The following is an 11,481-nucleotide window of genomic DNA, read 5'->3' as shown; positions in this document are numbered from 1 at the left end:
CTTCAGTCCCCTTGAACATCCTTTGAGCAGAGGAATGAGAGGAGAGTAGGAGAGAAAAAAAATAACAGAGTGAGGTTAGCAACGCTCTGTCTCCTTCCTCATTGTCTGTTTCCAAATGCACCATCAGTATCAAAACACTGCTTGGTAGTAGTCTAAAAGATTTAACTTGTCCCCAAATTCCTAAGCAACCACTGGTGTGTAATTTGATTTTTGACAGAGTGCAACTGAACTTCTAAGCATATCATTAGTTTTGTACACCTACCAGAGACAGGTGTAGTGACCACCCCTTCCACACTCCAGACACGGAGTGAAGGACACGTGGGGCCAACCACTCAGGTTACCCCAAGGGTGGTGGGAACTTGGTCCCCGATCCGAACCACAGTTCTGCCCTGGCCCCACTGCTCGCCATTCTTAATTGTGTGCTTGTGTGTGTTTCATTGAGTAGGTGATGGGAGCCCCAGCAACTGCAAGGTTCAAGGCCTCAAACTTCAGTTTGTCAACCCTTCAGTCATGACTTGAAGGAAGGAAAGGACAACCCACTCCGGTATTCTTGCCTAGAAAATCCCACGGCCAGAGGAGCCTAGTCGGCAGCAGTCAATGGTGTCCGAAAGAGTCGGACACAACTTAGTGATTAAACAACCGTCACCGCTGGTCACCATTCTGGGCCCTGGCCTACCCTCTGGGCTTCCGGCCGTGCCTGCACTGCCTCTCCGTTCCATCCCAGGCCTCCCTCAGCTCCCAGGGGAGACTGGGACCCCTGACGGTGTCTCCAGGCCAAGTCAGATAGTCCTCCTCTCCATCCCTTTTTGAAGGAGAAACAGCAAAGGTGAGCAGGAAACCGCCAGCAAGTTTTGACAGCTGCTGAGGGAGACTAATGGGTTTCTAAGGAAACCGAGAGGCAGCAGCCATTTTAGTGGCATTTGCTGTATGAAAAATATATAGACATTGACATCCGTCCCCGTCCCACAACCCCCACCCGCGGCGCCTTCCTTCCCTCCCCGCTCCGGAGGCCCCGAGGTGAGGGGTGCGGCCCAGGTCTCCCGGAGACGCAGCAGCCACCTGTCGCAGGTGCCTGCCACCCGGCGTCGCCCCCCAGCCCCCTCCCCGCAGCGGGCGGGACCGCGGGACTCCCCACCCCCGGGCGCCGCAGTGCAGCGCGGTCCCCGCGGCCCGCCCCTCGGGTCCCCTCCCTTGCTGGCCCCCCGCCCGGCGGGCCGCGGGGAGGGCGGGCGCGTGGCCGCGGCGCTGGGCGCGAGGCGGGCGGGGAGGAGCGGGTCCGCGCGGCTGGCGAGGCGCGGGTGAGGCGCAGGCAGAGCGAGCGCGGGAGGTCGCCGCAGCCTGGGGACACCGCGCGCCGCTGCCCATCATGGTCGCTGCGCACGCTGCCCATTCTTCCTCCTCGGCCGAGTGGATCGCCTGTCTGGATAAAAGGTACCCGGGGAAGGGCCCCCGCCGGCCGGGGCTCCGCGCGCTGTCTCTGCCCGGAGACCGCCGCGGGGACGCCCGCCGGGGCCGCGGGAGGAGGGTCCCTGAGCGGGGAGGGAGCGGAGGATCCGCGCCTGGGACCAGGGGACGCAGACCCCGGTCTCTCTTGGGGCACCGGGTGCGCGAGATTTTCACACGTGGTGGAGAAATTGAGGCGCAGTGAGGGGAGCCCCAGCCCCTCCAGGTCCCCCTCGCCCCTCCTTCAAGGTCTCCTCGCCCCCTGCCCCTCTCGACTCCCGGCTCGGCGCTCGGGTCGGGGGTTTATTTTCCTAGGCATCACCGGAGAGACTAGATTCCTACCTCTTCTGGCTGTTTAGATCCTTAGGGGTAAATAAGTTTCAAGGAGGGTGGGTGGAGAGGCAGGTGCAGAGTAACGTGCTTTTTTTTTTGTTCCTGAAAGCCAAGTGTGAAGGACCCAGTTGAGCTGTCAAGTGCCTTCTGAAATTCTCAGCTTCTGCCCCCGCAGTCGCTCGCTCAAGGTCTGTGTTAGGAAGGTCACGCGGGAGACTGCTTTCGTCTTAATACCCTACCTCTCGGGAAGAGACCCTTACTCTAACAAAATTAAACCCGTAAAGCACTGTAACTCCCGACGACAGCCCTGTGTAAGGAGGGTGCAGTGTAACAGCGGACTGCAGTTGTTTGCAGGCTCTGACAGCATAATTTTCTGTTTGTCCAGATTGTGGGTTTAGCAGTAAACATTACCCAGGATGTTAGCAATTAGTTTATTACCCTGATTAAAAGGTGATGCATCTGAACTTTTAAGAACTGGATGAGAGATCTTGCAGAGTGAACTGCCTCTGATTTTTCCAGTTTGATGCAGCAGGGCAGTGATTCATGTCTTGCAGTTATCTGCATGACATCTCTATTTGCATTTGGGGGAAATATTTTGCACTCTGCCATATTGAAATTTTTACAATTAGCAGATTCGTAACCAGATCAAACTTGAAAATCTTAAGTGTGACGTGCTTTGCATACTTTACTATATAGGCCTTTGTTGAAAAAATTAAATAATTTGAAAAAAACTAAATGTGGCTCATTTGAATAACTTAATATATCTGAGAAATAATTTTGCCTTTCAATTACCACACAGTAGCAAGATTTTTTGGCAGGCACTGCCCTATTTACATCTAAGATGATATGTGCTAATATTAAAAGAGTTGTGTGCAATAAATAGTAAGAGAATTGAAGTGACGTTTAAATCATAGAGAATTATGTAGAGAAGCTAAGTGAAGAGACTGCTAATGTGATAAGTAATCTAAATTTAATAGTTTAGGAAAGACAAATTATCAAAGAAGAGAAAATCAAGCTCTTGTCCTTATAAATAATGGTACTTCCTCATGAGTGAATTGTTTAGATAATAGACTGCATATTTCCATTTGCAGAAATTCATGGCATGCCATTTTTTGAACAGTCAGTAATTCACTGGCAGCCCTCTAGTCAGTAAGTACTTGTGGCAAAAATCATAGAACAGTACTAACACAAGTGGGGCATATTTGACTCTGTCTTTTCATAATGTGTATTTGCCCAAATGATTTTTGTTTGGAATGGATTTTTAGAACATACTGTCACAATTTATTCTGATACTACAGAATGTTCAAGGGTAGAGTTGGGGGTAGAATCCTCCATAGATACCAAGCCTAATTTTCCTGGAGTGCTGGAGAGTAGACAGATCAATTTAAGATTTAACCCTTAATCAAATTAAGTGTTTTAGGCCTAGAGCTGTCACCAGCCACAAGCTCTGATCTTGGACATGTCACTTTTATTTCCTTGAGTGACTGAAAAATGAGGCTAATGCTATCTGTCTTACCAAGGATTAGTGGGCCAAATGGGAAAAAAAAATCGTGAAAGTAATGTGAAAACTGTGAGGTGCCATGTGGCATATTATTTTGTAGTGTTAAGAGAACCTTGCATTTTCCACGGTGTTGTTGCTAGAATTTCTTTGAAGAAGAGTTTAAGAGTGGCAGTCTCTTGATAAGAGGGCCTTGAGATACTTGTTTTGAAGTGTTTGTTTTTTTTTTTCCAATTTTTAAAAATCTAACCATTTTTACTTAGATTGTCTGCTGACTTTTTAGGGGAGGAGGGAGATTAAGGATGCTGATGGAAGTTGGCTGGGGAAGCCCCCTGAGTCCTTCCTTTTGGGACACTGCCCTCAATATTTCTGAGAAATGCAATCTTGATGCTCTATTCCAGGCACTGTGTTGGGCATGGGGGAGGCAGGGGAAAACAAGAAAAGATGAAAGTTGTTTATTGACTTAGTGGGGTGGGCAGGTGGGGGTGGGACAGTTACATAAACAAGCAAGCGCAATGCAGTCGTAAGTGCTTTAATGGAGATGTAGGAAATGCTTTGGGGATGCAGAGGAGAGCCTCGGCAGATCTGCCACAGATGCTTCCCACAGGTTCCTGTCCTTGGAGGTTGAGGGGAATTTTCTCAGGCAGAAAATTCTGGGAGCAGTGTGAACAAGGACACTTAGGTGTGGCAGATAAATATGCTCATTTCATCTCAACCTCAAATTCCTCTTGTGACCAAATCAAGAGTATAAAAACATATGCTCTGCTTTTCTAAAACTCTCGATTATGGACTTCTGCAAGCACACACAGAAGCAAAGAGGAAATGGTACAGTGATCCTTGATGTCCTGTCTGGGGAAATGATGCTGGGACCTTTTCCACAGCTGGGAAATATAGTTTAGATATATGTATCATTTAAGCATCAACTGTTGTGGACAGCTAGAAAAAGAGCAATGGAGGGTTGGAAATAAAAAGGGGAGTTAAAGTAGAAAGTCTGCAGGAGTAAAGGATGTGTAATGAAACAAATAAACAAAAACAAGGAAAATAATCCAGTAGAAATATTTGTTAAGTGTGCCTAGGAAGTTGTCATAGATAGGCAATGCTCTATAAGCTTATGTATGGGGAGGGAGGTTAAAAATATGTAGATATGTGGATTAGGTTGAAGAAACAAAATCTAAAGCTTTTTATGTATCACGCATCCAAGTTCTTGGACTATGGTACAACTCAGAAGGTGAGAGTGTATGAATACTAATTGTAAAAGTCAGAAAGCCATTGAACATTTGGATGAATAAAAATACATTGAAAAAAGTCTCAACAGAAAACATTGTCAAAGCAAAACAAGCTTAGCATTGCCTCATTTATCTTACGAATTTTTTTTGAGCAGGGATGGTAACTAGAAATGTATTACACAGTACCCCACTATTTGGCATTTAAGATATGTAAAATATATTTTTATAAAAGATATTTTATATGCAAAATGCCTTTTAAAAATGTGTTGACCATTTTTAAAAATATTAGTGAAAATATTTTTCCCACAAGCTTGTAAGTTTTGCCACTTGAGAATTTAAGAACTGTTATATATCATAATTCTCATGGTTGGTAAGGGCGTGTTATGAAGGGACCACACACATTCACAGTATGTGTAGTGAACTGTTGCCAGTATTCATCACTGTGGAGCAGGAATTGGCAAACTATGGCCCATGGGCCAGATCCGGCAGCTGCTCGTGTGTCTCCTGAGCTAAGAAGGTTTTTCACATTTCTGAGTGGTTGGAAATAAACCACAAGATTAATCTTTTGTGACCCATGAAATTTATATGAAATTCAAATGTCAATGTCCACAAGCAAAGTTTTGCTGAAACACAGCCATGCTCATTTGGCTACATATTGTCCATGGCTGCTTTCACAGCACAATAGCAGGACACTGTGGCTCACAGCTTTTGAAGTATTTGCTCTGTGGATATTTGAAGAAAAAGTTTGCCATCCCCTGTTACAGGTCAAAGAATCTACCTAAGTGATCAACAGAGAAATCACTGGAGATGAAAGTTGTTCTTTGTCTGGGAAGGAGTTGACAATGTTTGGTTTCTTGTTCTTCAGTTAAAAGTATAGTGTGGAGGGAGGTCCTTGGTTGATTAAATTGTGGACCACCTAAGCAGAAAAGGAAGTTAATATAGTATGACTATGTGAAAAATGTTGTCATCTTTCAAAACAGCCAAAGAGTTTTAAAATTATTAATTTTTCATTAAAAAATGCCCCTTACATAGTTCTTGCATTTGACTTGATTCCTGAATAGACGTTGAGTTAGCTATTTTTGATGGGGTTGAATGAGAGTGAAAGAAATCAAGAAACAAATTTGTTAAAAACGAGCATGCTTTTTAGCAGACATGGTGAAAGAGGATGACTCAGCTATCAAAGAAGCATCAGACACAGTCCCAGCCTTAAGGAATCTAGAAGATCAAAGAAGCATGCACAGCAGAAGGCAGGGGAACGCTGATGTCTACCTAGGCAGGTTCCAAGGGATGACATTACCCAGGATTCTGGGCTGGTCTTATAGTCTTGAAATTCTGATTAGTCAGCACATCAAGAATTAATGCATTTTTTCCAGGGATAGATATATAGGCACCAAACTCTCAGAACCTATAAAAACCAGAAAGTTTATTAATTTGATAATTCCAGTAGTCATGTACAGATGTGAGAGTTGGACTATAAAGAAAGCTGAGCACCAAAGAATTGATGCTTTTGAACTGTTGTGTTGGAGAAGACTCTTGAGAATTTCTTGGACTGCAAGGAGATCCAACCAGTCCATTCTAAAGGAGATCAGTCCTGAATATTCATTGGAAGAACTGATGCTGAAACTGAAACTCCAATACTTTGGCCACCTGATGCGAAGAACTGACTCACTTGAAAAGACCCTGATGCTGGGAAGGATTAAGGCAGGAGGAGAAGGGGACAACGGAGGATGAAGATGGTTGGATGGCATCACCGACTCGATGGACATGAGTTTGAGTAAGCTCCGGGAGTTGGTGATGGACAGGGAGGCCTGGTGTGCTGCAGTCCATGGGGTCATAAAGAGTCAGACATGACTGAGCAACTGAACTGAGCTGAACTGCACTGAACTGAGCATCAGAGAAGTGGATACTGCCATCCTTGGGCTAATATGTTCCTTCTCTAGGCAAGCTGTATGGAAATCCAATTGTTATTAGAAGGCCATGTTGTACATTTACGATGAGAGGCAAAGCTGCCAGGAGATCAGGACACTTACAACTTCTGGCCAGCTCATCCTCTTCCTAGAGCAACAGAGCTTGGGAATTGAATTATAATCAGAAGATAGTTCTGGGAATTCTTCAGGGCAGTTTGGTCATCACCTCTTCCAGTTAGAGGATCTTCTGAGTGCTCCCATAGGACTCTTTGTTACACTTTGTCCAACAATGTAATAGCACGACTCAGGCTTCATCACAGTTGCCTATCTACTCCTTTCTGTGCATCTCTTGATGTTGTATTGTATTGCTAGGTTGTATTGTAGTCATCATTTTACCTTCAGCTTCAGGGCAGCTCCCTAATTGTAGAAAGTACTTTTGGGACCAGGGTGAGATGTCCAGAGGCATCCTCTTCCTCAGGGATGAAATAGCCTCTGCAACTTTTAGGGCAAGTCTTCACACTGGGCCCCTCTGCCATAGAAAGGGCTTGACTGGGCACCAGCATCTGCCTCTGATTTTCCCTTATTTTCTTGGCTGATGTGAATACTTTAAAAAAATGATATGACATGGCATAGCTCTATTCTAATTTTTATTTTTTGAAGTTTATTATGGAAAATTTCAACATATGTAAAAGAAGAGAGAATAGTATAATAACTCTGTTGTTCCACCCCCTTTGCCTCCAACAGTCATCAACTCACATTCAATGTTGTTTTATTTATACCCACTTGTCCCCCAGACCTGTGGCCACTGCTGAGTTTTCCAAGTTTGCTGACATATTGAGTGCAGCACTTTCACAGCATCATCTTTTAGAATTTGAAATAGCTCAACTGGCATTCCATCACCTCCACTAGCTTTGTTCATAGTGATGCTTTCTAAGGCCTTGACTTCACATTCCAGGATGTCTGGCTCTAGATGAGTGATCACACCATCGTGATTATCTGGGTCATGAAGATCTTTTTTGTACAGTTCTTCTGTGTATTATTGCCACCTCTTCTTAATATCTTCTGCTTCTGTTAGGTCCATACCATTTCTGTCCTTTGTTGAGCCCATCTTTGCATGAAATGTTCCCTTGATATCTCTAGTTTTCTTGAAGAGATCTCTAGTCTTTCCCATTCTATTGTTTTCCTCTATTTCTTTGCCTTGAATGCTGAGGAAGGCTTTCTTATCTCTCCTTGCTATTCTTTGGAACTCTGCATTCAAATGGGTATATCTTTCCTTTTTTCCTTTGCTTTTCGCTTCTCTTCTTTTCACAGCTATTTGTAAGGCCTCCTCAGACAGCCATTTTGCTTTTTTGCATTTCTTTTTCTTGGGGATGATCTTGATCCCTGTCTCCTGTACAATGTCACGAACCTCTGTCCATAGTTCATCAGGCACTCTGTCAGATCTAGTCCCTTAAGTCTACTTCTCACTTCCACTGTATAATCATAAGGGATTTGATTTAGACCATACCTGAATGGTCTAGTAGTTTTCCCCACTTTCTTCAATTTAAGTCTGAATTTGGCAATAAGGAGTTCATGATCTGAGCCACAGTCAGCTCCTGGTTTTATTTTTGCTGACTGTATGGAGCTTCTCCATCTTTGCTGCAAAGAATATAATCAATCTGATTTTGGTATTGGCCATCTAGTGATGTCCATGTGTAGAGTGTTCTCTTGTGTTGTTGGAAGAGGGTGTTTGCTATGACCAGTGCGTTCCCTTGGCGAAACTCTATTAGCCTTTGCCCTGCTTCATTCTGTACTCCAAGGCCAAATTTGCCTGTTACTCCAGGTGTTTCTTGACTTCCTACTTTTGCATTCTAGTTCCCTATAATGAAAAGGACATCTTTTTTGGGTGTTAGTTCTAAAAGGTCTTGTAGGTCTTGATAGAACCATTCAACATCAGCTTCTTCAGCATTACTGGTCAGATATAGACTTCAATTACTGTGATATTGAATGGTTTGCCTTGAAAACGAACAGAGATCATTCTGTCGTTTTTGAGATAACATCCAAGTACTGCATTTCGGACTCTTTTGTTGACTATGATGGCTACTTCATCTCTTCTAAGGAATTCTTGCCCACAGTAGTAGATATAATGGTCATCTGAGTTAAATTCACCCATTCCAGTCCATTTTAGTTCGCTGATTGCTAGAATGTTGATGTTCATTCTTGCCATCTCCTGTTTGACCACTTCCAATTTGCTTCGATTCATGGACCTAACATTCCAGTGTCCTAACAATTCCTAACATTCCTGCAATATTGCTCTATACTTGTCAGACCTTGCTTCTATCACCAGTCACATCCATAAGTGGGTGTTGTTTTTGCTTTGGCTCCATCCTTTCATTCTTTCTGGAGTTATTTCTGCACTGATCTCCAGTAGCATACTGGGTACCTACTGACCTGGGGAGTTCATCTTTCAGTGTTCTGTCTTTTTGCCTTTTCATAATGTTCATGGGGTTCTCAAGGCAAGAATACTGAAGTGGTTTGCTGTTCCCTTCTCCAGTGGACCGCATTCTGTTAGACCTCTTCACCATGAACCACCCGTCTTGGGTGGCCCCACACAGCATGACTTAGTTTCATTGAGTTAGACAAGGCTGTGGTCCATGTGATCAGATTGGCTAGTTGTCTGTGATTATGGTTTCAGTGTGTCTGCCCTCTGATGCCCTCTCTCAGCGCCTATGGTCTTACTTGCATTTCTCTTACCTTGGACGTGGGGTATCTCTTCATGGCTGCTCCAACAAAGCGCAGCCCCTGCTCCTTATCTTGGACGTGGGGTATATCCTTATGGTCGCCGCTCCTGACCTTGGACATGGGGTAACTCCTCTCAGCCGCTGCTTCTGACCTTGAATGTGGGGTATCTCCTTTCGGCCACTCCCTTCTGCACTGTGCACCTGCTGCTCTGTGCTCCAGATGTTCAAGCTGGTTTTAGAAAAGGCAGAGGAACCAGAGATCAAATTGCCAACATCCGCTGGATCATCGAAAAAGCAAGATAGTTCCAGAAAAACATCTATTTCTGCTTTATTGACTATGCCAAAGCCTTTGACTGTGTGGATCACAATCAACTGTGGAAAATTCTGAAAGAGATGGGAATACCAGACCACCTGACCTGCCTCTTGAGAAACCTGTATGCAGGTCAGGAAGCAACAGTTAGAACTGGACATGGAACGACAGACTGGTTCCAAATAGGAAAAGGAGTACGTCAAGGCTGTATATTATCACCCTGCTTATTTAACTTATATGCAGGGTACATCATGAGAAACGCTGGGCTGGAAGAAGCACAAGCTGGGATCAAGATTGCCAGGAGAAATATCAATAACCTCACATATGCAGATGACACCACCCTTATGGCAGAAAGTGAACAACTGAAAAGCCTCTTGATGAAAGTGAAAGAGGAGAGTGAAAAAGTTGGCTTAAAGCTCAACATTCAGAAAACTAAGATCATGGCATCTGGTCCCATCATCACTTCATGAGAAATAGACATGGAAACAGTGGCTGACTTTATTTTTTGGGGTTCCAAAATCACTGCAGATGGTGATTGCAGCCATGAAATTAAAAGACACTTACTCCTTGGAAGGAAAGTTATAACCAACCTAGACAGCATATTAAAAAGCAGAGACCTTACTTTGTCAACAAAGGTCCATCTAGTCAAGGCTCTGTTTTTTCCAGTAGTCATGTATGGATGTGAGAGTCGGACTATAAAGAAAGCTGAGCGCCGAAGAATTGATGCTTTTGAGCTATGGTGTTGGAGAAGACTCTTGAGAGTCCCTTGGACTGCAAGGAGATCCAACCAGTCCATCCTAAAGCAGATCAGTCCTGGGTGTTCATTGGAAGGACTGATGTTGAAGCTGAAACTCCACTACTTTGGCCACCTGATGTGAAGAGCTGACTCATTTGAAAAGACCCTGATGCTAGGAAAGATTGAGGGCAGGAGGAGAAGGGGATGACGGAGGATGAGATGGTTGGATGGCATCACCTATTCAATGGACATGAGTTTGAGTAAATTCCAGGAGTTGGTGATGGACAGGAAGGCCTGGTGTGCTGTGGTTCATGGGGTCTCAAAGAGTGGACACGACTGAGTGACTAAACTGAACTGAACTGTCCCCCACCACTGCCAGGATTATTTTATCACAAGTCCCATATAGTATCATTTTATCTGTAAATATTTACATATATATCTCTAGTACCTAAGGACTCTAAGTATATTGTCACATATTTTAAAATTAACACTAATTTCCTAATATGATCAAATATCCAGTCACAGTGCAGACTTTCCCATTTCATCATCACTTTTTCTTTTTTGCAGTTTGTTTTTATTTGGATCCAAACAAGTTGTATTTAGTTGATATGTATCTAGGTCTTTTTTAATCTCTGGATTTTCCCTATAGCTCTCTCTTTTTATTCCTTGTAATATATTTGTTGAAGAAGCAGGTAGATTTTTACAGTCTGAATTTTAATTATACCTTCATGGTGTCTTTTAATATGTGCCTTTGGCCCTTGTATTTCCTGTAAATTGGTATTTGGCTCTAGGGCTTGATCAGTTTTATTAATTGATTTGATTTTTTTTTGACAACAGTCTTTCACAGAAGGGTTATATACTTGCATTATGAGTGCATGTCAAGTGATCTCTTTTTGTGATGTTAGAAAATATACTGTTCTTGAAATTTAAGTACTTGGCCACTATCTTATCTACAACTTCTTGAGGGACATCTCATGGTAGCTCCAAAACATGGGACCGTATGTGTGGAGCATTTAGAGAACATCACATCCTCATGTGTAATCAGGATTAAGTTCTGTGGTGCTTATTTTACCTGTGCTTTTAGGATTTAGGCAAGGAAAGGTTCAATAGGAACTGGACTCCCTCAGATCAGAGGCACATGGGGAATGGTGTGCTTGCAAAGCAGTAGCCCTGAGAAAAAGGTACCTGGTTCATCTCACCCTGGTCCTACAGTCTGGTCTCCTGAACACAGACTGGAAACCTAAAGAGTCATCAGGGAGAGTCATACTCAGCAAAGCAAATTTGTCTTGTCTTAGTTTGGCTTCCCCT

At 43.9% G+C, this 11,481-nt stretch overlaps 1 protein-coding gene across 2 annotated transcripts in view; it reads left to right on the top strand.

Moving 5' to 3' along the window:
- The first annotated feature begins 1,267 nt into the window (after positions 1-1,267).
- Positions 1,268-11,481, top strand: part of RAPGEF4 (Rap guanine nucleotide exchange factor 4) — a 330,219-nt gene continuing 320,005 nt past the window's right edge. Inside the window, exon 1 of one of the 2 annotated variants that reach the window (XM_015474949.3) lies at positions 1,268-1,431. In XM_015474949.3, the coding sequence (XP_015330435.2) occupies positions 1,367-1,431 (65 nt within the window). In that variant the 5' untranslated portion in view covers positions 1,268-1,366. The remainder of the gene's footprint in view (positions 1,432-11,481) is intronic. The other variant, NM_001192902.1, reaches the window with a different exon arrangement.

Source organism: Bos taurus, chromosome 2 (assembly GCF_002263795.3).
Source record: "Bos taurus isolate L1 Dominette 01449 registration number 42190680 breed Hereford chromosome 2, ARS-UCD2.0, whole genome shotgun sequence".
In the NCBI taxonomy this organism is placed as follows: domain Eukaryota; kingdom Metazoa; phylum Chordata; class Mammalia; order Artiodactyla; family Bovidae; genus Bos; species Bos taurus.
Note: the sequence above shows the minus strand (reverse complement) of the source record. Positions and strands in the feature narration are given on the sequence as shown.